The sequence below is a fragment of the Ostreococcus tauri genome (genome assembly GCF_000214015.3).
Source record: "Ostreococcus tauri WGS project CAID00000000 data, contig chromosome 05, whole genome shotgun sequence".
Classification (NCBI taxonomy): Eukaryota; Viridiplantae; Chlorophyta; class Mamiellophyceae; order Mamiellales; family Bathycoccaceae; genus Ostreococcus; species Ostreococcus tauri.
This window is the reverse complement of record NC_014430.2, coordinates 765,650-791,979: the sequence shown is the minus strand read 5'-3', so window position 1 is coordinate 791,979 and position 26,330 is coordinate 765,650. Positions and strand designations below refer to the sequence as shown.

The window sequence follows — 26,330 nt, the reverse complement described above, 5'->3', positions numbered from 1 at the left end:
TGTGAGAGAACCTTCTGCAAATTTGTGAGAGAACTGGGCGTGGCTAAATCTTGTTTCATTCTTCCGTAGCGAGTTACGAGCGAAAATGTTAAGGGCGAAAATGTCTCCAAGAGGTTTTGACCACCAACCAGATGTTGCAAGGTGCTAAAATACTCTCTACAACATCTATAAGAGGTAGTTCCTAATGCTAATTTGCTCGCCTTTGCTTGCCTTGCGTTTGTGCTCATCGATCATCTTCTCGTGCCAGCCCCTCTTCCTGCTCAACGCCGTATCACCCGCCGCGCCTCTCATATGCGACGGGCGATCGAGGCGCTCGGCGCGCGCGCGCGTCGCGAGCTCGGGTTTCGCGCGATCGCGCGTTCGTCGACGATGACGACGATGACGATGACGACGACGACGACGACGATGACGACGATTGATTCTTTCGTTCGCGCCGCTCGGCGATCGTACGGCGCGACGACGACGACGACGACGACGACGGAAGCGCGACGCGCGTCGACGGCGCGCGCGGAGAGGGAACCGAGAGCGACGACGACGAACGGGACGTCGCCGGAGCGGAGCGCGGAGGAGGTGCACATCGCGCACACGAGGACGCACGTGACGAAACATTTGTGGCGGGAGCGATTGCGAAAGGCGGAGAGTGGGAAGTTGGCGACCAAGCTGAGCGATAAGCTGGTTCCGCGAACGCCGCGCACGCACAGCGCGGTGTACGTGTGGGAGACGGATGAGGAAATGCGGGAGATGTATAGGTCGCACGGCGATGGGACGGTGAGAATGGGACGGATTTTGGAGGATTTGGATTCGCTCGCGGGGAATATCGCGTTCTTTCACGCCGATGATGACGATGACACGACGCAAACGCCACAGTTGGTGACGGCGAGCGTGGATAGGGTGCGGTTGAATCGACCGCTGTCGTTGGATAAGGACTTGGTGCTCCGAGGTGAGGTTGCCTTTGTGGGGACGTCGAGCATGGTGATCAGGATGGAGGGCGACGAGGTAGATGACGAGCAGACGGTCAACGCGACCGTGGATGATGCGCGCACGCCCGAGCCCGCGCTCACGGCTGATTTCACCTTTGTGGCGAGAGACCCCGAGACGAACGGACCTTGGCCGGTGAACCCGCTCATTTGCGAAACGAAGCGACACAAGGAGCGATTCCAAGAGATCCAGGCGTCCATCGTGCGCAAAAAGCTCCGCTCCAAGAAGGGCGATGCCGCTCTGAACGAGTTTCTCGTGAAACACCGCGCTGAGTGGGTCCGGGTGCAGCGAGACCGCGCATGTTTGATCATGGAGATGCCGGCGCTCACCGCCGGATACAACGAGGTGTTGACGTCGCAAACCGAGGTGGAGAACATGTTCGTGGCGCAACCGCAGCAACGCAACCTCTCTGGACGCGTGTTTGGCGGCTTTCTACTGCGTCGTGCGTACGAGCTCGCGTTCGCCAACTGCCAGCTCTTCTCGGGTGGGCAGCCCATGTTCGTGGAGATGAGCGACATCGATTTCAAGCTCCCAGTGAGCGTCGGCGACCTCGTTCGATTCAAGTGCAAGGTGCTGCACACGGTGAACGCCGAGGACGCTCGATGTGGCAAGCCGAGCGTGTACATCGAAGTTCGCGCCATCGTGACCAATCCTCACAAAGTGACGTCCGCCGTGGCGAACAGATTTTTCTTCAAGTTTAACGTCGAGGAGTTCGTGGACACCGACGGAGTCAAGACGGGCGAGCCCGTGAGACTTCGTCGGGTGCTCCCGCAATCCAACGACGAGGGTCTTCTGATCTGGGACAAATGCATCCGCAGAACGCTGTGCACCGACGACGATTTCGACCAGAGGAACAACTTGTCAACTTATATTTAATCCGCCGCACCGTGTAATGTTAACTGTTGTCGGACCAAGTGACGGGACGTTTTCGTGCGCACGAGGTCCCACACGACCGCGCGCCTCGAACGAAGAAATCCCGCTCGTCTCTCAATCCGCCCCGCCCATGGTCGTGCGACGTTCTTCCACGGGATATGCGTCACTTCCCGGTGACGACGATCGAGGCACTCTTAGCATTTTGAGGAGCTGCGACGCGTACGCCCATCCGAGTCGCGAGGCGTCCGCGTTCGTGGAGCCGACGGCCACCGGGGGGATATTCACTATCATCGTCACCGGTATCATCGCTGGATTGTTCTATCTCCAAGTGTCGACGCTCATGAGTACGCAGTTCGTCCAAGACATTGTGGTGGCCCGCGACTCGGTTGATATGACTCTGCCGGTGAACGTCCGAATCGACTTCCCCAACGTCGGCTGTGAATTGCTTTCGCTAGACGTCGTCGACGCGCTTCATTCGAGACGAATGGACATTACCGGAGATAACATTTACAAGCATCCGCTCAGTGGACCGCTTCGATTTATGAACCTGGAGCACGCTTCTCCAACGTTGGTCGATGTAGGACAGCACGAATTAGGGACGACGACGGATTTCGATCATTATGGAAATAGACGCATAGCATACGACATCGTGGGCGTCGAAGCGTTCGAACGAATGGTGAAGATACATGCGAGTGGCTTGCTCATGGTGAACTTTCACGCGCCGTGGTGCTCGCATTGTCGTGAATTTGCCCCAATTTGGGAACACGCGTCTGAGATGGTTCGATTAGAGATCCGACGCATCGGCAAACCACGATTGGCTCTTGGGCTCGCCTCAGTGGACTGCACGATCGAAGGAAACGATGATTTGTGTGCGAAGTTACACATTCAAGCGTATCCCGCGATACGTGTCTATCGTGCCGGCTCGCTCCATCCGTCTCGCGAAAATCAGACTTCACTGGAAGAGCGCACAGACGATATTCAGTTTGAAGTCTATCACGGTAAGAGAAGCGCCGAGGCCATCGCTACGTTCGCAGAATCCTTGTTAAAAGAAGTTGAAGCCGGTCTCGAGGGGGGTGACTCAGAGTCGAATCCGCAGCGCCGGCCTCTCGTCATCGGACATGATTTCGACGGCGACGGCTTGCGCGATTCCACCGTGCGCTCGCCCGGATGTTCGATCAACGGACAGTTCTCCATCAATCGTGTTCCGGGAGCGTTTTACTTTCATCCACGCTCGCGTTCGCATACCATCGGAGATGTCGATATGACGCATGTCGTGAAGCATCTCTCTTTTGGCACACACGCCCCGGGCGGTCCACGTCGTTTTGTCCCCAGGCATCTTCGCAAGGCATGGAAGCTCATTCCAAAAGATGCCGGTGGACGGTTTGCTGGAAAATTATCTAAGCCGATGCAGTTCGACGCCGACACGAGCGGAAGGACCGTTTTTGATCATTACGTCCATGTGATACCGCGCACGTATCATCCCGTGGGTGACGAACCGATCCACATCTACGAGTACACATTCAGTAGTCATGCGTTTAAGTTGCGCGACGACGCGGCCGAGCGGGAGTTATCTCGCAATTATCGTACCGGTGGCGAAATTGATCGAGAATTCGGTACGGATGACTTCCGTCGACCGGATGGACCTTCAATACGATTTTCATACGACATTTCCGCCATGGGCGTCGTCACGCGAGAGGTTCACAAAAATCTTCTTGAGTGGATTCTAGGATGCAGCGCAATCTTAGGCGGGCTCGTTACGTGCAGCGTCGGTCTCGAGCGCTTTGTCTACGCGAGCTCGCGCGCGGTGAAGCGAAGAATAGGAAAAAGAGATTGATAAAAAAATGAAAGACTACCGTACACATCAACACGTCGCTACGCTCGGCTTTTGAGGCTCATCGGGACCGTCGGGCACGGTACTGAGAGCATCTACGAGCGATGAACCAACGTGCGCGTTCGCACACAGCACGCGCCTGGCGCACACATCGAAATCCTCGCCAGAGGGATCGAGCACGACCCCTCCCGCCTCGCGCACGATGACCGCGCCTGCGACGCAGTCCCACGGCCCCCCGAACCCGATCTCAAAAAAACCATCCAAACGTCCCATCGCCACCCCACACATGTTCATCGCACACGACCCCGAGCACCGAACGCTCCGCGCGTGTTTCGTCAGCGCACGCAAGCGTCCCATGACGGCGTCCACCGTCGCCTCGTCCCTGTGCACGCCGATCTCCGTCCCGATCAACCCCCGGCCGAGCTCCGTGCACGCGCTCACCGCGATTGCGTTCCCGTTTAACCGCGCTCCACCTCCCAGCGAGGCTTCGAACGTCTCGTTCAACGTCGGATTATGCACCACTCCAACCGCCGGCTTTCCGTCGACGCACAACCCGACCGAGACGCACGCGAACGGAAACCCGTGCACGAAATTCGTCGTCCCGTCCAGCGGATCGACGTACCACGTCCGCCGCGTCGACGGGCGCAGCGTCTCGCTCCCGTGCGTCTCCTCACCGACGACGTCGTCCTCCGGGAAGGTTTCACGAATCATCTTAAAGATGATCTCCTCGCACTTCTTATCCGTCGCCGTGACGAGATCGACCGACCCTTTGTACTCCACGTCGCGCTTGGACGTCCACGCGTTCGATATCTCTCGCCCAGCCGCGAGCGCGCACGCTCGCGCGCACTCGAGTTCGCGTTCGAGCGTCATGCGCGCGGTACAGTGCGGCGCCGGTGACATTCATCGCTCCCGACATGTCGCGCGCGGACGACGCCGCCGCGCCGTCGACGATCGCATCGAAACCATCCTTTGACGTCGACTCCGAGAGCGCGTTCGCGCGGACGCTGAGAGAGCACCGAGACGACCTGCTGGTTGTGAATTACACCGCGAGCTGGTGTAAGCACTGTGAAAAGCTTCGACCGACGCTGGATGCGTTACGCGCGAGGGGTGATCGAGGGGTGGTGTACGTGGACGCGGACGTGGACGCGCTCCCGTTCACGGCTCAACACGTGCGGTGGACGCCCACGGTGGCGTTTTATAGGAAGGGAAGGTTGGTGGACGACGTCCCGAGAGCGCGGCCGCAACAGGTGAGCGATCGCGTGTGGCTGCACTCGACGATCGATCCGGACGAGCGCGGGGGGTGGGGGGTGATGCGATGAGGGCGTCAACGCGTGATCGGTGGATTAGTCTATTAGCGGGAAATGTGCGCATTAATGAGAAGATGCCGCGGTCGATACTGGTAGTAGTCGCCGCTTCTAATATTCTGCGAGCGCCTTGACGCGAACGTCCTCAGACATGGAATCCCAGTATCCCTTGAACGCGACGGCGACGACATTATTGCCGAGCTCGAGTGTCCACGTGTTCGGGGCACCCGCGGGTAAGACGGTGAGCGCTTTTTCGCCCTCCAACAAATCCTTCAGGAGCTCCGCCGAGACGGAATCATCAACTTCGTCTTCGTCCGAGTCGAAGCGTTCGGCGGAGAAATCGCCGTTAACGCCCATGTGACTCTTAAGAGAAGCGCATGTTTCCCTGATCGCCGCGCGCGCCTCTTTATGTGTGTCTTTCGCGCCTCCCTCGGTGAGTGAAGCCACTGCACGTTGCGTCGGCGTCATCGCTTCCAGTCTCTTTTGCTCTTGCTTGATCTGCTGCGTCGCTTCATACTTGGCCAAAGCCTTCTTGATCGCCGTTTCGATCTGCAACAGGTGTGACATGTGGGGCGGGATGCTCAGATTACGGTTCTTTGGAGTCTGCTCGATGGTGGGAAGGATGCGGTTGGCGAGTAAATCAACAAACTTTTGTCGTATCGCTCCGAGCTTCACCTTAGACTGCCGCACCGACTTCAGCGCCCGACTCAGCGGAGCGTGGTACTTCTCGTTCAACTCGTGTACCTTGAGCCAATAATCCGATGTGGGCTCGACCATTGCCGCCTTTGCCCTCGCCGCCTCGGTGGCTTGACGCTTTGCCGCGTTGCCGCCGTCCTCCGTGGCGTTCGTTGTCATGAGGTTCGTGACGAAACCTTGCAACTCGGAATTGATCGAAAACGCGCTCTCGCGACGCTTCATCTCCAACCGCATCGTGATATACTTGAAAACCCACTCGTCGAGGTAGCCTCTCAACTTTTCGTTGTATATTCTCTTCTTCTCCTCCCCTCCTTTGGCCGTGATGAAATCCCTCGCGATCTGCGACGTCTTTCGGTTCGCCTCCAGCCACTTCGTCAGAGCGTTCGCGCGCAAACGCTTCTGCACATCTGCGCCGACGGCGTAAAAATACCGCCGTCCCTCCTCGTACGCGTAACCGGTCGCCGTCGCGTCCGAGGTCTCCGCTCGCGCGTCTCGCGCTTCCGCCTCCCTCGGCACCTTGTGTTTCGCCGGCGCCTCAGCCATGGTCTGCCCTTCCGCCTCCAACGCTCGCTTCGCTCGCTGTTTCACGATCTGCTCGTTCATGCTCTCGATTTTTTGTCTGATCTTCCGCTCGTACGTCTCTCGGTCCGTCGCGCGATCGAATATGATCCCCTCCACCTTTCTCGACGCCGCGCGCGCGTTCGACACCGTCACGTCATCGTACGGCGGATCCTTCGCCGTGAGCATCACCGTCAGCCTGCGTGTCCGTCCAGCGCGCGTCGTCGCTCGTCAGTCACCGTGGTCTCCGCTTCACCCAACGCTCGCAGTCGTCAACCAGCCGTCGTCTCTCGTCCCGGCCCGCGTCGTCGCGACGTCATCGCTGTTTCACCGCACGCACAGCTGTTGGACGTTATCATCTCGATCGACGCGCGCGCGCCACTCGTCGTCGTCGGCCATGACGAGCGCGCGCGCGAGGGAAAGTGAAGATCTTGGTCGGAGATTCGGCGAGCGCCCAGTGATTGAGTGAGTAAACGTTCGCCTTCGTTGACGTTACCGCGACGGAGAGAGATTTTTCGTTACAAGAGTGGCGTATGAGCGTTCCTCCGTCGATCGTTCGGAGCGTTCGTCCGTCGAGCGTCATCTCGAGGTCGGCTCGGGCACTCGCGCTTTGGTGGTCACCGCGAGCTTTCCGGGAACGTCAGCAGAGACGTCCACGACGGCGATTTGGTCATCGATCACGTCTCCACGGAGAATGGCCTGCGCGATGGCTGTCTCCAACAAGCTCTGGACGGCGCGCTTCACGGGACGCGCACCAAAGGCGGGATCGAAACCAGCGTCGGACAAGAGCGTTACCGCCGCCGTAGATACCTCGAGACCAATCTTGCGATCCTTAAGCCGATCGGCGACCCGCATTATTTGTTGCTCAACGATAGCGGTGACCTGATCCTTGGCGAGCGGATCAAATACAATCCATTCGTCCACACGATTGATGAACTCTGGGCGGAAATGACCGCGCACGGCCTCCATGACGCGTTCACGACGTGTGTCTTTGGAACTTTCGTTGGAATCTAACACGTACTGACTGCCGATGTTTGATGTCATGATGAGAATGGTGTTCTTGAAGTTGATAAGGCGTCCTTGCGAATCCGTGACGCGACCGTCGTCTAGGATCTGAAGCAACACGTTGAAAACGTCGCCGTGCGCCTTTTCCATCTCGTCAAAGAGCACGACGGAATACGGTCGCCTGCGAACCGCTTCAGTGAGTTGCCCACCCTCCTCAAAGCCAACGTATCCGGGAGGTGCGCCGATCAAGCGACTCACCGAGTGTTTCTCCATGTACTCGCTCATATCGATACGAATCATCGCCTCTTCGGTATTGAACAAGAATGAGGCGAGCGTCTTACACAATTCCGTCTTACCGACCCCCGTTGGACCGAGAAACATAAAGCTCGCGATAGGACGGTTCGGATCAGAGAGACCCGCGCGCGAGCGTTGAATCGCCTCGCACACAGATCGCACAGCTTCGTCTTGACCGACGACTCTCTTGTGGAGCTCAGCGGGCAAGTCCAGGAGTTTCTCACGTTCACCTTGCTGGAGTTTCGAAACCGGGATCCCGGTCCACTTTGAGATGACATCGGCGATATCGGTTTCCGTGACTTCGTCTCGCAACAGCGTCGGCTCTCCTGATGAGGTCGCCTGCTCGAGCACCTCCTCCGCCTCGTTCAACTTTCGTTGGAGGTTCATGAGCGTACCATACTTCAGCTCTGCCGCCTTGTTGAGGTCGTACTCACGCTCGGCACGTTGAATGCTGATCGCCACCGAATCTATCTCCTCTTTGAGGGTCTGAATCGCTTTTAACTTGTTTTGCTCACCCTGCCACTGACTGTTGAGCTCGGCTTGCTTCACGCTGAGAGACTTCAAGTCCGTGTCGAGTTTATCGAGCTTGGACTGAATCGATCGCTGATCGCGAGCCGCCCCAGGGCGGGACAAAGAAATCTTCTCCATCTGAAGCTTGAGAATCTCGCGATCGATTTCATCAAGAACCGTTGGTTTGGAGGTGATTTCCATCTTCAACTTTGCCGCCGCTTCGTCCACGAGATCGATCGCTTTGTCGGGTAAAAACCTGTCGGCAATGTACCTGTCGCTGAGAGTTGCCGCGTCCACAAGAGCACTATCGGATATGGATACCCCATGATGGAGCTCATAACGTTCGCGCAAGCCACGCAAAATGCTGATGGTGTCCTCCACCGACGGTTGCGCCACCAAAACTTGTTGAAATCGGCGCTCCAGCGCGGGATCCTTCTCTATGTACGTCCGATACTCATCCAACGTCGTCGCACCGATGCATCGCAGCTCTCCTCGTCCGAGCATGGGCTTGAGCAAGTTGCCCGCATCCATACCATTGCCTCCGCCTCCTCCGCCGGCGCCAACGACTGTGTGAATCTCGTCGATGAACAAAATTATCTTTCCCATCGAGTCGGCGACTTCCTTCATCACCGCCTTGAGTCTGTCCTCGAACTCTCCGCGGAACTTTGCGCCGGCGATGAGCAAGCCCATGTCCAGAGACATAATCTGCACGTCCTGGAGGGACGTTGGGACGTCGCCACTCACCACGCGCTGCGCAAGTCCCTCCGCCACCGCCGTCTTCCCGACGCCGGGCTCTCCGATGAGCACTGGATTATTCTTTGATCGCCTGCTCAGAATTTGAATCGTTCGTCGGATCTCGTCATCTCGACCGATCACGGGATCGAGCTTTCCTTGCCTCGCTTCCTCGGTCAGATCCCGCGAGTATTTTTTCAAAGCCTCGTACTTGCTCTCGGCGTCCTGATCCGTGACGTTCTCGCCCCTACGAAGTGTGATCACCGCCCCCTCGAGCGAGGCGTACGTCACCCCCAAATCTGCCATCAACCCCTTCCCAAACCTCTCGTCCTTCGCCAGCGCGAGCACGAGATGCTCGATCGCCACGAACTCGTCTGACATGTCCTTCGAGATGTTTCTCGCGTCATCCACGAGCGTCTCCAAAAACCTCCCCAACACCTGCTGCGGCGCCCCGCTCACCGTGGGTTGCGCCTGAATAAAATCCCTCGTTTTTGTGAGCACGACTTTCAAATCCTTCACCCCCGCTTGGGCGAAGATGCGCATCGCGAACGACTCCTTTTGCGAGCACACCGCGTCGCACAGGTGCTCCGTCTCCACGATTTGCTGATTGTATTGCTTCGCCGTCTCCGGCGCCGCCACGATGGCGTCCCACGCGCGCTGCGTGAACTCATTCTGCGATATCTTCTTCCCGCTCGCCGCGGCCTCGACGACGATCGACCGTCGCGTCGGTCGCGCGAGCTTCCTCCCCGCCCTCGCGTCCGTCGCGCGCGAGATCGTCCCTTCGCGCGCGCCCACGCGCGCGCGCGCGCGCGCGATCGCCCCCGCGCGCGTCGCGGTCGATCTGGACATTTTTGCTCCTTCCGCCCCCGCGCGCACCGGTCGCGATTCCGCGCGCGCGAGATGTGCGGCGACCGCGCGCGAGGTCGCGCGAGCGATGCGCGAGGTCGTTAGAGCGCGACGACGACGCCGACGATGCCGACGCGTCCGACGTTCGACGTGCGCGTGGAGCCGACGCCGCGGGCGGAGGCGAACGGGAAAGACGTCGACCGGCTCGGGAACGCGTTATCGGTGCCGACGGCGTCGGCGGCGGTGAACGCGCTGCGGGTGCGAGCGTCGGCGAGCGGAGGATGGGTGCGCGTGGAGGCGCGAACGGGGGATGATTTCGGAGACTGGGACGCCAAGGAGTGGGTCGAGCGCGCGGTTGGGATGCGAAACGTCTTGCGGTGCTCGAGCGGGACGGAGACGCGGGCGTTCGCGGTGGAGATTGAACCGGAGAGGGAGGCGGGTGAGAACGCGGAGCGGTGCGCGGAAAAAGTCGCCGACGCGGCGAGAGCGTTCGCGGCGTCATCCTTCGTCATGGAAGATCATAACGACGGAGACGACGTGGACATGGGGTTCTGAAGGCGCGAACGACTCGGCTCGATCGCTCGATCGAGCGTGGAATCTTTGGTCGATCGACTAGACGTCCCGGCGAGTTCCTCTGGTGCCGCAGAGTGAGATGCGCGTCGCTCGTGCGATGGCGCGCGGACGTGGCAGCGACGTCGCGCGCGTCGTGCGCGTCGTTCTCTGCGTCGCGCTGTTCGCGTGCGCCGGCGTCGCGCACGGTTTCAAGTTTACGAGCGCGTTTAAAGAGAAGATTGCGCCGAAGGGTAAAGACGTTCCGCGCTCGGTGTGTTTCGTCGCGGCGACGATTCCGTGGGGGTTCGGGGCTTATCAAGCACAAACTTCGGGCGTCGCGCGCGCGTTCGCCGATCGCGGGCACAGGACGTTTTGGTTGCCCAGGGTGCCGGACGTGCGATTGCCAGAGGGGACGTACACGCTGGAAGAAGCCCTGAGGGCTTTTAAACCGGGTGTTCGAAGACCTAACCCGAACGAGCGCGAAGAATCGAAGCATTTGACGTTTCTGGGCGTCCCTAACGTGGAGAAAGTGATGTCCCCCGGGATCAACGCTCTCGGATTGACCATGCAAGAGTTGAACAGGCTCGCGACACTAAATCGTATCGACGCGTTTGTGTTGCTCATGGACGTTGGGAACATGTATTTGGACGCGAACGAGTTCAAAGTACCGACAGTTATGTGGATGCCGTATCATCACGAAGTCCCCGATTCGTCTTCGCCGATTCTGTCGATGTACTCAGCCGTGGCGGCGTTGTCCGATACGACTGGACGAGCCATCGAGCTTGTGCAACCTCTCACGCGAACGATCCCGCACTTCATCGATCGTGCGGCTCTGAATGCGCGAGCCAACGCGTTTGATGCGAACGCAAAGAGAGAGAAGGGTGTCAGCGATGATGCCGACGAAGCGACGATTCGAACAGCGATTCGACGGCGTCTCTTTGACTCAGTTGCGTTGGATAAGTCTTACAAGCGGAACCTTGATGAGATAGATAACGACACTTTTCTGGTACTCATGCAAGGAGGGAACTACGAAGATCAAGATAGAAAAGGTTGGGTCGCTTCCATTCACGCCTTTGCGCAATTTCAGCGTGAAAACCCAGATTTGAAGACGCATCTGTGGATTCACGCCGTCGACAGCGCCATGACGCAAAACGACATGAACGATGGATCCAAACCGCCCGTCGCAGTGGTGCGCACTGGAGTAGCTTTGCGCTTGGTGCTTCAACATGCGGGTATTCCGGATAATATGTACACCCTGGACGAAAACAGGCACGATGTGAGTCGCACGACGGCTTTGAAGAGACACGCCGACGTGTGTTTGCACACGTCTAAAGCCGAAGGCTTTGGTATGGTCGTCTTGGAGTGTCAAGCTCTGGGCACGCCCGTGATCACGACCAACTTCACGGCGATGCGAGATTACACCAAGTATGGAATTGCGGTCGAGCCTGCGGCGTTCGAATCTATTCAAGGCTCATACTGGGCAGCACCAAGCGTGCCAGGCGCGGCGCATGCGCTGACCGTCATTTCCACGGGCGCCGCGGAGCTTCCTCCGCTCGAGAGCGTATTCGCTTGGATCGATGACGTGTTCGCCTTGGATACTATCACAGAGCAGTTCCGACAGTTGTTGACCGAGGCAAAAGTGGCTCACAGTCAACGCAAACCTTGGGCGCTTGAAGATACTTTCGCTGAAAGGCCGTTTTTCACTGTCACCACGGACGAATATCCACGTTTGGTCGATTGGAGCACGCCTTGGACGATGTATCATCATCCCGACGTCGAAGTGAACTATCAATTCATTCAATACATGATGATTCAACAGACGAAGGATCAATATTACGGCATAGTCGTTGCTCCGACATCTGCAAATGGACGGTTGCTTCCAATGGATGTGGGAGATGGCGTGCACAACATCAATCCTCATTACGTCGTTCTCATGCCTACGTGGATAATGAAACAGTTGCAGACACAAGCTAGTTACGTCTGGGGAACGGCTTTCCGCGCTATGGGGTCGGTATCATCGCAAAAATACATGCTCATGTTGCCGGAGGGATACGCGAAGATGAAGGTTGACGCTCAAGCCACGAATGCGCGCAACGATGAATTATAGCAACGATCCGATTATCAAGAAACTTCAAATTTAGAACAAGACTAGGTGGTTTGTACAACATGATCGTAGGGCTAACTAATCCTGATGATCGGTATCCTTCGAGAAGCTCCCAAACTTCTTCTTCCTCATGGCAAACGTGCGCTTGGATCGAAGCGTGTTCACGGTCGCTGTGAAGTTGCCGATGGCCATGAGAGTGAATAAGACGCCCGCCACGGACGCCTGCCACTCGCGCATGACATGGCTCTCGATGCGATAAGTCGTCCAAACGACCCAAAGCACGCTCGTGCCCACGGACAACTGCATCGCTTGCAGACCGAATAAGAGCGGGTACAAGAGTTTAAGCTGCCCGCCGGATAACTCGCCCGAGGCGACGTCCATCGGCGACGCTTTCCCCATGGCCACGCGCGTGTACATTCGGAACCTCTGGTACCTGTTTTGCACGAGCATCACGATCCCCTGGAGCGTAGTGAATGTGAGAAATCTCGAAGTGAACGCCTCGCACGCGGGCGAATCCAACTGCATCGTCAGCACGCACAGCGACATGGCCGCGCTGTAGTAGTGATGCTTGATCCACCACGGACGAATCGTCGACCCGTTCACGCGCAGAATGTTCTCCCTGAGCGCCAATGCGGTGTAAAAATACAGCAACCACACCCAGTAGAGCTGCAGCGCGATCGGATAGAATGCTCGCAGGTACCCGATTTGCGTCGCGTCCAGCGCCCGCGGCCGCACGCGCTCCGAGTACCCCAACAACAACGCCAGAGGTGCGAAGACGTACACGAGCGTCATCCGGTCCCGGAACTGATAGTACTCCTCCTTCAATCTCAATCGCGATTCCTGCCTCGCCGAGCTCAGCTCCACCGCGCCGCCGACGAAGAGCTTCAAAAACCGCGACCGCCGCGTCTCCTCCTCTCTCGCGCAGTACCCAAACAAATCCCCCCCGGGTCCGGCGCCCTGGATCACCCGTCGAGCGCCGTACACCGCCCCTCGGACCTCATTCGAATCGCACGTCGGGTCCTCCGTCTCGACGCATCGTTCGAGCTCGCGCAACGATTCAATCAGCGCGTTCAAATCGGATTTAATCGACTTTGTGTTCGAATCCAACTGCGCGACGCGACCGGAGATCACGTGCGCCTTGCGCTCGAGCTCACGCGCGCGCTCCGCGGTCTCGCGCGCGGCGTCGGCGTCGGCGGGCATGGCGCACGGCGATTAATGACGGTGATTATCGATCGCTTCGACAGAGTTCTCGAGTCCGCGACGCGCGTCGCGTCCATGCTTCGCGTCGCGTTCGCGCGCGTCGGACTCGGACGTCACACGGCGTCGCGCGCGCGATGGGCGTCGATCGACGCGCGCGATGCGGCGTCGAGGGCGACGACGAGGACGTTTGGAGGCTTGGACGCGTTGCGGTTGAGGTTCTTTGCGTCGCGGATTCTACGCGACGTCGCCCCGGGTTCGACGATTCGAGTGGAGAGCGCGATGGATGACGTCACGGTGGAGGTGGTGCCGGCGACCGCGCCCGGGGAGGAGATGGAGGTGGAGGTGACGATGAAGGATGGACACGGTTCGGCGGCGGACGCGGGCGCGCGGGCGGAGGGCGTCGGTGATCTGGGCGACGGATTCGACGTGCGAAGAGAAGGGGAGAGGGGCGAGATCGTGGTGGTCACGGATGGGCGCATCGCGGGGACGTCCAGAGCGGTGACGATCAGGGCGACGATTCCGCCACGCTTTTGCGGGGTCGACGCCGCGCTCGACGGGAGAGGTTCGAGCGTTTTTGTGGAGTCTGTCGTCGAGGCGGGATTGAAATTACGCACGAACGGAGGAGACGTTGGGTTAGGGACGATCAAGGGATCGATCATGGACGTGGAGACGCGCGGGGGGAGCGTGCGCGCTCGCTCGAGCGTGAGCGCGGATTCGAGAGTGCAAACGCAGGGTGGGGACGTCATCATCGGCGGGAAACTCGTCGGTTCCGTCGTGTACGTGGACACCGAGACCGACGAGGAGGGACGTGGGGGGAAGTTCCAGGTCGAGGCTGTGTTCGCCGATAAGATCAACGTCAACACGGGTGGCGGCGCGGTTGCGGCGAAGAGCGTGCGCGTCGGCGAGTTCGGACTCGTGCGCTCGGGAGGCGGGGACGTCGTCATCGGTGCGCTCGAGGGTGCGGGAGACGAGATGATAGGGATAGATTCCGGCGGTGGAAGCGTGGACGTCGCGTTCGCCGAGCGCGTGCACATTGCGCACGTGAGCTCTCGCGGCGGCGCCATCGAAGCCGCGTTTCCGAGCGGTTTCTCACCCTTCCCCCATGTCGTCGGCGTCCACAACGGCGTTCTTGTCGACGACATCGTCACTCTACCCAACCCCGCCATTGAACATCCGCGCGGCGTTCGCATCGTCCACGACGACACCGACGTCGTCGCCCGCAAGGTGGCTGCCGGATCCGAGGGCGCGAGCGTCGTCCTCGACGCCCGAGCCGGCCCCGTCCGTCTCCGCGCCGATTCCTGGTTCGCCCGCGCCGTCGCCGGTCTCACTGACCGCTCTTGATGTAAGATTATGCATTTCATTCGTTGAATCCGCGACGCGCGTCGTTTCTCTCATCCTTCACGCGCCCGCTTTATTCAAACGCCTCAAATCCAGCTGTCGCTCCGCGCGCGCCAAGGATTCATCATTCGATCGCGCCGCACTCGCCGACGTCCCCGTTACGGGGCGCCACAGCGCGGTCAATGTCGAGTCCGGGCATCGACGACGACGTGTCGTCACCGCGCGCCGCATCACGGCGCGTCGGCGTCGCCGTGTCGTCGAGTGTACGACGAACCGCACCGTCGGTCGAGGCCGATGGTTCCAGCGCGCGCGACGCCGTGGACGCGAACGCGCGCTCGAGCGCGCTCGAGCGCGACGGCGCATGGGAGCTTTCGGACGTGAGCAGCGATGACGGAACGGAGATGTCGGAAGATGCGCGCGCGCCGACGTACGCGCGCGGCGCGCACGGCGCCGCGTTGGCGGCGGCGGCGTGCGCGCGGTGCGATTTGGTGCGTTCACGCGCGACGACGGAAGTGACGACGACGCGCGAGTGGCGATGAGTATGCGATCTCGGGACTGACGGAACGATCGTTGGGATCGTGCGATGCAGGTTTCGTTGAGTTACGCTGTTCTCTTCTTGACGATGTGCGCGTCGACGCAGCCGACGGAGCGGGCGATACTTCGCTCTTCGAAAACGGCGGCGGTGAGCGGGTTCGTCGCGGGGGCTTTTATTTTGGCGCACATTATCTTTCAAACGTTGATAGCGATCGTGAGCGAGACGCCGGAGACGTGGTTTCGCGCGTTTGGATTGCAGAAGTTTTCCACTCCGAGCGTGGTGGCACGGTCGCTCGTCCCGGACGCGCTGTTGTTCGTGTTTTCTTTCTGGGTCAGGGCGGAGCTCGCGCGGGAGCTAGATGCGATGAAAGATGACGAGGGACCGCGTTCGACAGCGATCAACACGTGGCTGCACGAAATGCTCTCGGCTGTTCTCGGGCTCACCGAGCACGAGCTCCGAAAGTCGGCGCAAAAGTGGTGGCGTCTACTGGGTCTCATTTGTTGCGCCGTCACTGGTTACTCGGCGAACGGCGTGGTGCAGTTTTTCCTTTTCATCTCCGTTTACACACGCTTCGTCGGCGGACAGGGCGACGTTCGTATGTCGAAATGGACGCGTTTTCAACACAGAATTTCTACAACGGAAAAGATGCAAATTTGCACCTACATCATCATCGTGGGTTCGTACATCTTTACTTCGCTCGAGAACACGTCTCAAGTGCTAGAGAATTCGAAAGTCGCGCAAATATTAGGTTTCTGGAAGATAGGAAACGGAGGGCGCATTTGTTGCATGTCCGCTTCCGAGACGGTTGGATTTGTTTTCGCTTGGCTCGCCAACATTTGCTTCGCCGTCGCTATATCGTACGGCGACACCGACGTGTCTTTCACTTTCACAGAGCTCGCAGGTTTTAGCGTTAAGCGGGAAATGTACAGCCCGTTGCTGTATGTTCCATATGTCGCGGCGGCAATGACATTCACGGGGCTTGCAAACGTGAGAGGATTTTCCATTAGCGTGATACAGATTGTGGATGTCAGCACGGTGCTTCTCACGACCCTATGGATGCTTGCGTCTGCCAGAAGACTCGTCTGCAAGTCCGGGATCGGTGCGTTTTCTGAGAAGTGGGTGTTTCGTTTGCGAATTGTCTTGGCGCGCTACCTCGAATTTCAGTATGCATACCTCGCATTCTTGTACATTTGGAACATTCCAAAAGTTGCTGAGGCGTTGACGAAGGCGTGGCCGGTGAATTTGCGTAGAAACCTCACGCCGTACGATTTTGGCCTCATTCCGGTTACCGCACTGCACTCGTGGAAGCACATGTATCATCGTTATTTGACCATCATGTTGTGCGCGATGCTGTGGTACTGGTTGGACAAATGCGTGAAAGCGGAGGATGGCGACGAAATGAATCTTCACGCGTACATTGGAGAAGATAGTCAAAGATCCGAGGATGGCTCGTTTCGCGCAAAAGCCATGCATGAGAACGTGGAAACGACCAAAAGAATCGACGACATGAGTCCATTCGAGATCGTGTATCAAGCGTACGCGTGCATGATGAAACACGTCCGGGATTCATTGGGCGACAAGTTCGAGGCGATTCTGCACCAGTCTTCTATGGAGGTTCTTTTGCTGGTGGCGACGATAGCCATTGCGTTTCGAGTCGACGTCCTCAGTGTGCTATATGTCGTGATGATCATGTTTGCGTGCATAGAGCTTGCAGTTCCTACGAATCGAGGGAAGCCGCCAAAGCCGCTTCGGCAGGGCACTCTCGGAATGCTAAAAACGGCATTGCGGGTTCTGACTGACGCATGGCGATACATAAAACGGCTTCGACGGCGAAATGGTTCCCAAATCACGTCTGAAGATTGTGAGGTGACACCACCGCCAAAAACAAACGCTCGGCGCGTTCGGGAGTCGGACTATCGGCACGCGCAGTCGATGTCGATTCACACAGAAGTGAACGATTACGGATTTTGGTTGGCTTTGTTGGCGGTGATATCGATAGTGTCGAAGCAGATCACGCTCTTGACTGTGTTCCAGTCTGGCTCGCTCAACACGCTCGTTAACGAACGATGGGGTAGTTGGCTCGGCTTCATCTCGCTCTATGACTCACGATTGGAAGATGCCTTGGAAACGAGTAGAACATGCTGCGCGTGGCCTTATGTGCTCGATGCCGCTGGCACATTTTGTTACGACGCCGGCGTGATTGCATCTGCTTCAAATCAGTTTCCTACTAGAGCATGTCTTACTTTTAGCACAAATTGGTACATCTTCGGAGTGTATTACATGGTGGTGATTTTCGCCGTACTGCACGGATTCCTGCAGAGGCGACACAATGTCAAAGCGCAAATGAAGACAAAGGCGGCGACGGCGAGCTCTGTACCTCGCGCGAGCTACTGGGCAAAATTGCGTGGAGAAGTCCGAGGCTGCGATGCCGCAAAGAAGCTCAAATTACTCATCATTGCCGAGCGCATGAAGAAGTACGCAACTCCAGAGAAGAAGAAGAAGATCGCGACGAAAGATGAGGGATTCTCTCCGATGGTTGCGCAAACGCCAATTCGTGGAGAAGAAGATGTTTTCGCTGATTTGCAAAGGGCCCTAAACGACGCGAATTCAGAAGAATTGGCGAGAACGGCAACGGGGAAAGAGCACTTAGGCTGGCGTGCGATGGTCGTGCGCGCCGTGCATCGCTTCGTACATTGGGATCTCCGGAGCAAGTTTGAAGTGTTGGACTCTGTTATTGACGAGTTGGGGAGTTTGAAGTATCTCCTTGCTATGGCGGTGTTGCTCATCAGCGCCTTCCTCAAATCTGACGTCACGAGCTCGGTTTACATCATCATACTTGGATACTTTTTGACGTTCAATAATCGCGACGGTATCGTTCGGTTCCAATCTCAAGGCTACGCAATCGTGCTTATTATTGGCGCCGTCTTGGTTGTTCACGTTCTTGCCGCTCTTCGTCTGCCATCCCTTTGGTTGGGGACTAATTACTGCGAGAACTGCCCTGAAAAACGTTTCTGGCTAGACGTCGGCAGCTGTCCATCGTCTTCTATCTACGCTCCATCGCCGCCACCTCCTGCATCCGCATCGACGTACAGTTGCAACTCCAGGCCTGTTTGGGTGCAGGCTTATGAAATCGTCGCCGACGTCCTCGTCATTTTACTTGTCGCGCACTACGTGCGCCGAGGGCACAAAAATATGGTGCGCGCTGACGTTCGCGCGGCGTGGATGCGCGGATACATGCGAGCAAAAGGTCAGCAAATGGGTAACAGTTGGGTACATTCTGAGCAATTCACTCGCCTCGCCGACAAAGTGAACAAGCGTCTCGCGGAGCGACGCAAACTGGACGAGACCGCAGAGCTCTCTTTCGATGAAAAAGTCAAACTGTGGGATAATGTCAGCGCCCAACTAGAACAATACGTTCCAGTTCCTGAGAAAGCTCAAGAAAGAGAGGAAATGAAGCGCGCAGAGTGGACCAGCCGACGCCTATCGCGTCAACTCACGTACGCCTCTGAGACACAGGCTATTCAGAGAAGATACTCATTTGCATCGATTGCGAGCATGGCGCGTCGTGACAGAAAGTTACAGCAATACGGAAGAAGTGAAGCTCTGATGACGCAATACTTCCATGGATTGTTCCACAAGTATTTACTTATGCTTATCGTGATTCTCACGTACGTGGCAACCGTGTCTCAAGGAAAGAGTGATTTTGTCTCCTTGGGTTACGCCTGCATCTCAATCCTATTTACAACCAGATACAATGGCTTACGTATAAATGTGCGACTGTTTCCGACGCACAAGCATGGATGGTGGAACGGCGAGCTATTTCGTCTTCTACCAACGTATATTTTTCTGGTCTTGACGTCCAAGCTCGTGTATCAGATACCTTATCTGAAGCCGAAGCTGCTTAGCGGCACGACAGCATTTGTCGGAGCCTGTGTAGAAGGTACGCGCAAGTGCGAGACTATAAACTCTTTGTTCGGCATTCGCAAGCTTGGATCGGCGTGTGATGCGAGCATGCTCGCATCGGATTGCGTGCCAGTGTTGTCTTTCAGATCCGGATCCATCGGCGTCGATATCATACTGTTCATCCTCTGCTCAGTACAAACGCAGTTGTTTTCGGATGAACGATACGTTCGAGAAATCTTGAAGTTGGAGAAACAGGAGCTCGATAGGGTCGCACGTCGAACCTTATTCTACCGTAAATACGTCCTGGGTTGGAGGGCGAAGACTCAGCGAGAAATGGACAGCGAGTATCAGACAATTGCGGACAAAGTGCGTCACAGTGCATCGGCGACGGCGGAGTGGACTCAATTTCAACGATTCAGAAAATCGGTCGATCACGAACAAATGATAACTACATACGTCCCGCATAGTGTCACCGTGGTGCCGAAGAGTGCGACAACTGTGGAGGTATCATGGAAAATGGATTCAGCCGCGCGCGACATCGAGCAATTTGCGATAAAGCGTGAACGTCATCCTCGAACGACAATATTCCCACACTTCGTAAATCCAGTCAGAGTAGATGTTGATCCAGAATCACGATCAGCTTGCAAGGTGGTGGTGGCCGATCTCACGCCTGGTGCTAACTATGCGTTCACTGTTCAGGCGTGCTCAAAAAAGTACGGCTATGGGCCTGATTCAAAAGAATCTGGCGTCGTGACAATGCCTCTGCGAGAGGACGATGACGGCGGTGATGAGCCGAGCACCGAAGGTACGTTCGTCACTGTAATCATGCGAGGTTACCGATTTGCGATGGACGCGTTTTCCACTATTCTCGACCCAGCGCTGTACCCGCGTCCACAGAAAAGTGGCGACAGCGAGTGGACTCGCAAGGGTGATTGGGGCGACTCAAACATTATCACCGGACTTGGAAAAATCATATTTTCACAAAGTGAGTTACTAGTGTACATCAGCGTCGTTTTGAACTTCGTTGATCACATGGATTTGATGAGCATCTGCGTCGTATTATTTCTCGTGTCGTTTGCGGCGATGTGGAATCCGCATCCATCGCCAAGGACGTGGATGGGCATTTTCTGGTACTCGGTGGGTGTTTACTTCGTTCGCATGTTAGTTCAGAGCAGGGTATTCTGCATGCAGCTGAAGGATGGTGCGAGTGCGGATGATCGTAACAGATGGTACATTAGCGCGCAGCCGAGTTGTCCGACATCGACGCTCTACGATCACCGCGTCGACGGCTCATACAGTACTCTCAGCGCGACACTCCTTACGGTGCCCCGTGGTCGCTCAAAGGTTCGCGATGAAGTATGGACCGACATCATACTCATATTATCGCTCGTGTTACACCTGGCGCATCTGCGGGCTTTAGGGCAAAGATCGCACCGAGATACCAAATTATTGCACCCTCGCAAAGACTACGAGGAGTTTAACAAGGTACTTTTCGACACGGATGATGATTTACGCCTTCTCAGATCGACCACGCCGACTCTTCCGAAGATTGGAGACGATGTAGAGCCCGTGAAACAGGGATCTATGGAAAAGCGTCCCAGCCAGCTTTCGAGGGAGCAGCGCAAGCTCAGGAGACATATCGGGAAGTTTCTTGGAATGTTCGGTCGTATAAAAAAGTTTTGGTACTTTGTGGCGAGAACGTTCTTTACACTGATCGAGCAGATTTGTCTACAAAATTCGGCAAAAGTTCCAAGACAAAACGTGGGAAAGCCCGGTGTCGATCTACACGCTTTGGAAGTGTTTCTTCAGCTGATTATTGGGATTTGGTTCGTCACTGATTACAATAACTTGGTGTTCGCTTCTGGTACGGCGTTGAGCTCGACTGAATCTTTTGGAACGGGATTGACGATATCCATCGCATGTTCTGTTGCCTGGATGATCCTGACACGCTTAGTGTATCTTACCCGAAATGTCCGGGCCAAGCTCTTCCTGCATATGACCGTGAGTGCGCTCTACGTATTGCTCATATTCTTATTCCTTCCGTTGCTTGACTCGCGGGCGTACATGTCTCCGCGGCACAACTCCCATCTGAAGTGGTTCACCGCTTTGATGCTCACATACTTCTTCGTCAGCGCGATGCAGTTGAGAGAGGGGTTCAGAGAGGGGAGCCAATTCAAAATCATGATTATGCGTTTCGGACCTTCGAGCTTGGGACGTCTTCTGTACAGCTTGGTAAACCTGATACCTTTTCTGTTTGAGATTCGTTCCTTGCTCGACTGGACGGTGAGCGACACGAGCCTGGACTTTTTTATGTGGTTCCGTTACGAGGCGTTATACTACGCCCTGCACAAGACGTCGCTGGTGATCTCTTTCAGAAAGAACAAGAGGCAGTACTACGGCGGAGCGAGACCGGTCCCGCGGGTGCTAAAGATCATATTGGGCGGCGGAACAGTGGCGATCATAATCCTGCTCCTCACAGGTCCGATCTTCATTTTCAGCACGTTCAATCCAGCCTTGGAGAGTAACAGAGTCGATACGGCGCAGATGAGCGTTCAGCTAGACGTCGTTGCGAACGCAAAGACGGAGCGACAACAGCTCTACACCGGTTTCGCCACTGGGTATCCCATGTCGTCAGACTCTGAAGACGCCATCAAGGAGGAGCTCCTCTCGAGCCTCACGTACAGAAGCATTGACTCCGACTGCGTGCGCTTCCCCAGGTATTCGACGACTCCCTGGATCTCACCCATCGATGCGAGAACAATGCTCGCGTCGACTTTGACCACGACGGCGTCCGCGTCCGAGTGCAAGGCGACGTTGACATTTTCAGCGGAGTTCACAAGGAACGGTCCGCCGAAGGCGAAAGCGGTGTCCATCAATTTGGTATCGAGTCTATCGAACGCCGATTGCTCGGCGCTCGCGACGATCATCAACAACGGTAGCGGGAGTTTGGTGTTGAACGCCGTCGTGCCGCGCGGATTCCACCTCACGCCCGCCACGGATGTAGAGATCCTAGATCGAGTGACCTCGGCGTACATCGGAGTCAACGTTTCGCTCACGTCGACGACTCGTGACTACATGTGGTCAGTCACTCCAACGGGGACGTATTTCCCTTCAGTCTTGAACGATTTCTGTGGTACAGATGTGAGTACACCATCGACCGATCGGGGGGTGTTATTCGCCACCGTTAGCGATCGTTATCTCGTCGGATTGGTCACGTCTCTCGGATTGTCGAGCTACAGTATCCGCGCGCTGTACGCCTTTGTGTTCATCACGGTCGGATACTTTGTCCGTTCGCTCTTCAAGTTCCAGCTGGACGACGCGTTCATCAACGAGATATCAAACGTCGACGAGCTCGTCAACGTCTGCAGAGGTCTTCGACTGATCCGAGCTCTGGATTATCCCGGGCGCAGACGAGACGAGATGAAAATGTACTACGCGCTGATGCGAATGGTTCGCGAGGCCTCGATGCGACGCGTGCTCACGAGAAACCCGGATGAGATTTGAGCGCTCAGGACGCGCGCATACAATACAATAGTACCGGTACCTACTGTACATTAATACAAACCGAACGCGTGAACGCCGGCTGACGCGCGGAGCGCCGTCCGACGTCTACGCGACGCGCTCACGATTGAGAAATGCGCCGCTTCCTCGACGCGCTCGACGCGGCGCGAAGCGCGCGCACGATGCCCTCGCGGTCCATGACGCCAAACTCAAACATCCCAAACATGGTTCGCAAAAAGTAGTTGAAAAAATCTTCTCGCGCGAGGTCTCGCCCGTGCGCCCTGGCGAACGCCTCGCACAGCGCCGCGCTCTCGCACTCCCCCAGGCAGTTAAACCGTCGAGCCACCGCGTTCCACTTACACATGAAATCCACCTCCTCCGCCGCGAGGTCCACGAACTCGTTGATCAGCGGCGCGTCCTCTCGATCCCCCGCCGTCTCCTCCGCGTCCTCCGTGTCGCTCGTCGGCGTCCCCGTCTTCTTCACGAACGTTCGCGAACTATAAAACCACCCCTCCGCTCGCGCCATCGCGTCCACATCGTCGCCCACCCCCGACGCCCGTCGCGCGCGCGCCAGAGCGTCGACCACCGTCCGTCGCGCGTCGTCCGCGTCCGACGTCTCCGCGCTCGCCCGCGCGCCGCCGCGCCGCGGTCCACCATCGTTCACCGTCCCGCTCGGCGTCGCCGCGCCGGACCGACACGCGCTCGATGCGCGCGCGCGCGCGTCCGACGCGCCCACGGCGTCGTCGCCGTCGCGTCCAGGCGTCGCGCGCATCGACGTCGGTCGAGCGACGAGGGCGACCTCGCGCGCGTACAAAGGCCCTCGCGCGTGGAAACCCGCGCACACGTCCACGGCGAAGCGCTCGACGTCGCCGCCGTCGACGCGGAGACGCGTCGGGTCGCAGAGCGCGGCACCGCGGTCGGGGGCGTCGACGCGGGACATCGCGCGCGCGAAAGTGCGGCTGACGCGTCGCCGACGCCCGCGACTTTGACGATGATGCGTTCGTGCGTTACACCGCGCGACGACGCCGCGTCACCGCGTCACCGCGTCGACCCGCGTCACCGCGTCTCTCGCGCCGCGCCCTCCTCCGCCCGGGCGAACCGCCGCGCCTTGGCGTAGCACTTGTTACACAGCAAATCGCCCGCCGCGCACCACGCGCTCGCGTACCTCGCCGACATCACCCGCCACTGCGACGTCGACGTCTCTCCGCACCGCGCGCACGCACTGCGGTCGCTCCGCGCGCATTCGAGCGCTCCCCGACCCTTCATGAGCGCTCGTTCCCGCGCGTCCGCCCGCGCGTCCCGCGTCTCGCCCGCGTCCCGCGTCCGCGCCTCTAAAAACCTAAAATCCACCGGCGCCCGCGCGCGGTCCACGTCCTCGAGCGCGCGCGCGTCCACGACGCCCCCCCCACCGTTCGTCTCCGCCGCGACCGCGGGCGTGGTCCACGCGCGGCTTTCGAAGAACGCCCCCGTGGGCGCCCGAGTCGTCGTCGCCGCGCGCGCGTCGCTCGTCGTCGTCGTCGTCGTCGTCGTCGTCGTCGTCCCACCGTCCTCCGCATCGCTCGACGCCCGCGCGCGCTCCATCGTCCACGCCCACGCGCGCGCGGTCGTTCACGCGCGCCGTCGAGACGGTCGTCCGCGATGATGAACGATGATGATGATGCCGTTGCGTGATGATGATGAATTCCAAGAATCCACCGCGTCTCGATCGAATCACACCGCGACGCCCCCCACGCGCGCGCGCGGACGCGACCGTGGACGCGTCGTCGCGCGCGCGCGTCGAGCGCTCGTGCACGGCGTCGCTCGGTGCGATGCGATGGGCGCGATGGGCGCGTGACCACCGCGTGTGTTCCACACAGGCGTATTCGTCACACAGTACTGTCTCTGCGGCCGTAGTACGTCATACATGAACGCGATCAGTCGGTGATGTCGACATCCACGCGTCGTCATTGATCATATCCCTTCTACAATACGTACACTGTGGTCGTACACCACGGTGTGTGTACCCGATGTCACCCTCGACCCACGACGGGGTCGCGTGGTCACACTGTTCGCCCACACGTCGTCGCGTGGTCACACTGTTCGCCCACACGGGGTGATACACACCCACACTGTTCGCCCACACGGGGTCGCGTGGTCACACTGTTCGCCCACACGGGGTCGCGTGGTCACACTGTTCGCCCACACGGGGATCACACACCCAGACTGTTCGCCCACACGAGGATCACACACCCACACTGTTCGCCCACACGCGGAGACCACACACGCGGTGGTCGCGCCGCGCCGTCGCCGTTCGTCGCCGCGCGATGGCGCGCGAGGGCGAGCGATACGTCCCCCGACGCGTCCTCGTCACCGGTGGCGCCGGCTTCATCGCCTCCCACGTCGTCGATCGCCTCCTGGAGCGACGCGAGACGCGAGAGGTGACGATTCTCGACGCGTTCGAGCGCAGCGCGTGCGCGCGAAATGTCACGGACGACGCGCGATGTTCGGTCGTCGCGGGCGACGTGCGCGACGGCGCGCTCGTGCGTGAGATTCTTCGCGTGAAAGCGATCGATACCGTCCTGCACTTTGCGGCGGAGACGCACGTGGACGCGTCGTTCGGGAATTCATTGGCGTTCACGGAGACGAACGTCATCGGCACGCACGTCGCGCTCGAGGCGGCGCGGCGGTGCGGGACGATTGAACGGTTCGTGCACGTGAGCACGGATGAGGTGTACGGAGAGACGTTGGTCGATGGAGGGTCGGAGGGGACGTCGGTGTTGGCGCCGACGAATCCGTATTCGGCGTCGAAAGCGGCGGCGGAGATGCTCGTCGTGGCGTACGGGACGTCGTACAATTTGCCGTACGTCATCACGAGAGGGAACAACGTGTACGGGCCGAGGCAGTATCCGGAAAAGGTGATTCCGAAGTTTATTCATTTGCTTCGAAGGGGGGCGCGGGTGCCGATTCACGGCGATGGGTTAGCGTTGCGGGGGTACATGCACGTGCGAGACGCCGCGGCGGCGTTCGACGTCGTCTTGCGGGCGGGTGAAAATAAAAGCATTTACAACATCGGCGCGCGAGAGGAGCGCACGGTGGTGAGCGTCGCTCGGGATTTGTGTGCGATATTCAATAGAAACCCCGAGGAGTTTTTAGAGTACGTCGAGGACAGGGCGTTCAACGACAGGCGGTACTTTGTCGACTCGAGCAAACTCGAGGAGCTCGGATGGCGACAAGAAATCGAGTGGGACGTCGGGTTGCGAGAGACCGTGGATTGGTATCATCGCGCCATCGACGAGCGGTATTGGGGCGACGTCGAGCCGGCTTTACAGGCGCACCCGACGCATCCGCCCACGCATTCACCGCCGACCCGTCGGTCGCTCGACGCCGCCGCCGCCGCCGCCGCCGACGCCGACGCCGCCGCCGACGCCGCCGTGTAAAGTCACTTCATTCCCACACGCATCATCCCCACGACGCCGCCCGCGACGCCTCGCCCGCGCACCACGCGCGGAATCGCATCACGATGACGGACGTCCGCGTGAGGCCGCGTCTCGCCGCGCCCGACACCGACGCGCGCGAAGGATGCGTCGGGCG

At 58.3% G+C, this 26,330-nt stretch overlaps 15 protein-coding genes across 15 annotated transcripts in view; 8 read left to right on the top strand and 7 right to left on the bottom strand.

Moving 5' to 3' along the window:
• OT_ostta05g04760 (unnamed product) overlaps positions 1-291 on the bottom strand; it is a gene marked incomplete at both ends in the record, with an annotated part of 561 nt that extends 270 nt beyond the window's left edge. The window contains 2 exons of the mRNA XM_022984378.1: positions 1-104; positions 189-291. The exon at positions 1-104 is cut by the window's left edge and continues 270 nt beyond it. Coding sequence (XP_022839115.1) covers positions 1-104; positions 189-291 — 207 coding nt within the window. The remainder of the gene's footprint in view (positions 105-188) is intronic.
• Positions 292-369: 78 nt separating this feature from the next.
• Positions 370-1,854, top strand: OT_ostta05g04750 (Thioesterase superfamily; the record flags this gene model as incomplete). Its single annotated transcript, XM_022984376.1, has 1 exon — positions 370-1,854. The coding sequence occupies one exon, from the start codon at positions 370-372 to the stop codon at positions 1,852-1,854; it is 1,485 nt and encodes a 494-aa protein (XP_022839114.1).
• A 127-nt stretch (positions 1,855-1,981) lies between these two features.
• Positions 1,982-3,685, top strand: OT_ostta05g04740 (Endoplasmic reticulum vesicle transporter,C-terminal; the record flags this gene model as incomplete). The annotated part of the gene is made up of 1 exon (XM_003079541.2): positions 1,982-3,685. The coding sequence occupies one exon, from the start codon at positions 1,982-1,984 to the stop codon at positions 3,683-3,685; it is 1,704 nt and encodes a 567-aa protein (XP_003079589.2).
• Positions 3,686-3,712: 27 nt separating this feature from the next.
• On the bottom strand, positions 3,713-4,552 carry OT_ostta05g04730 (Inositol monophosphatase, metal-binding site; the record flags this gene model as incomplete). Its single annotated transcript, XM_003079540.1, has 1 exon — positions 3,713-4,552. One exon carries the CDS (start codon positions 4,550-4,552, stop codon positions 3,713-3,715), a length of 840 nt encoding a protein of 279 aa, XP_003079588.1.
• A 44-nt stretch (positions 4,553-4,596) lies between these two features.
• Positions 4,597-5,001, top strand: OT_ostta05g04720 (Thioredoxin-like fold; the record flags this gene model as incomplete). Its single annotated transcript, XM_003079539.1, has 1 exon — positions 4,597-5,001. The coding sequence occupies one exon, from the start codon at positions 4,597-4,599 to the stop codon at positions 4,999-5,001; it is 405 nt and encodes a 134-aa protein (XP_003079587.1).
• A 96-nt stretch (positions 5,002-5,097) lies between these two features.
• Positions 5,098-6,639, bottom strand: OT_ostta05g04710 (Coactivator CBP, KIX domain; the record flags this gene model as incomplete). Its single annotated transcript, XM_003079538.1, has 2 exons — positions 5,098-6,439; positions 6,581-6,639. 2 exons carry the CDS (start codon positions 6,637-6,639, stop codon positions 5,098-5,100), a joined length of 1,401 nt encoding a protein of 466 aa, XP_003079586.1.
• Positions 6,640-6,819: 180 nt separating this feature from the next.
• Positions 6,820-9,630, bottom strand: OT_ostta05g04700 (Clp, N-terminal; the record flags this gene model as incomplete). Its single annotated transcript, XM_003079537.2, has 1 exon — positions 6,820-9,630. One exon carries the CDS (start codon positions 9,628-9,630, stop codon positions 6,820-6,822), a length of 2,811 nt encoding a protein of 936 aa, XP_003079585.2.
• A 123-nt stretch (positions 9,631-9,753) lies between these two features.
• Positions 9,754-10,182, top strand: OT_ostta05g04690 (unnamed product; the record flags this gene model as incomplete). The annotated part of the gene is made up of 1 exon (XM_022984375.1): positions 9,754-10,182. One exon carries the CDS (start codon positions 9,754-9,756, stop codon positions 10,180-10,182), a length of 429 nt encoding a protein of 142 aa, XP_022839113.1.
• A 115-nt stretch (positions 10,183-10,297) lies between these two features.
• OT_ostta05g04680 (Glycosyl transferase, family 1) lies at positions 10,298-12,286 on the top strand (the record flags this gene model as incomplete). Its single annotated transcript, XM_003079535.2, has 1 exon — positions 10,298-12,286. One exon carries the CDS (start codon positions 10,298-10,300, stop codon positions 12,284-12,286), a length of 1,989 nt encoding a protein of 662 aa, XP_003079583.2.
• A 75-nt stretch (positions 12,287-12,361) lies between these two features.
• Positions 12,362-13,483, bottom strand: OT_ostta05g04670 (TMPIT-like; the record flags this gene model as incomplete). Its single annotated transcript, XM_003079534.2, has 1 exon — positions 12,362-13,483. One exon carries the CDS (start codon positions 13,481-13,483, stop codon positions 12,362-12,364), a length of 1,122 nt encoding a protein of 373 aa, XP_003079582.2.
• Positions 13,484-13,498: 15 nt separating this feature from the next.
• On the top strand, positions 13,499-14,824 carry OT_ostta05g04660 (Domain of unknown function DUF4098; the record flags this gene model as incomplete). The annotated part of the gene is made up of 1 exon (XM_022984374.1): positions 13,499-14,824. The coding sequence occupies one exon, from the start codon at positions 13,499-13,501 to the stop codon at positions 14,822-14,824; it is 1,326 nt and encodes a 441-aa protein (XP_022839112.1).
• A 580-nt stretch (positions 14,825-15,404) lies between these two features.
• Positions 15,405-22,763, top strand: OT_ostta05g04650 (Fibronectin, type III; the record flags this gene model as incomplete). Its single annotated transcript, XM_022984373.1, has 1 exon — positions 15,405-22,763. The coding sequence occupies one exon, from the start codon at positions 15,405-15,407 to the stop codon at positions 22,761-22,763; it is 7,359 nt and encodes a 2,452-aa protein (XP_022839111.1).
• A 118-nt stretch (positions 22,764-22,881) lies between these two features.
• OT_ostta05g04640 (Polycomb protein, VEFS-Box) lies at positions 22,882-23,700 on the bottom strand (the record flags this gene model as incomplete). The annotated part of the gene is made up of 1 exon (XM_003079529.2): positions 22,882-23,700. The coding sequence occupies one exon, from the start codon at positions 23,698-23,700 to the stop codon at positions 22,882-22,884; it is 819 nt and encodes a 272-aa protein (XP_003079577.2).
• A 116-nt stretch (positions 23,701-23,816) lies between these two features.
• On the bottom strand, positions 23,817-24,341 carry OT_ostta05g04630 (unnamed product; the record flags this gene model as incomplete). Its single annotated transcript, XM_022984372.1, has 1 exon — positions 23,817-24,341. The coding sequence occupies one exon, from the start codon at positions 24,339-24,341 to the stop codon at positions 23,817-23,819; it is 525 nt and encodes a 174-aa protein (XP_022839110.1).
• A 722-nt stretch (positions 24,342-25,063) lies between these two features.
• On the top strand, positions 25,064-26,176 carry OT_ostta05g04620 (NAD-dependent epimerase/dehydratase; the record flags this gene model as incomplete). The annotated part of the gene is made up of 1 exon (XM_003079528.2): positions 25,064-26,176. One exon carries the CDS (start codon positions 25,064-25,066, stop codon positions 26,174-26,176), a length of 1,113 nt encoding a protein of 370 aa, XP_003079576.2.
• Between the last annotated feature and the right edge of the window lie 154 nt (positions 26,177-26,330).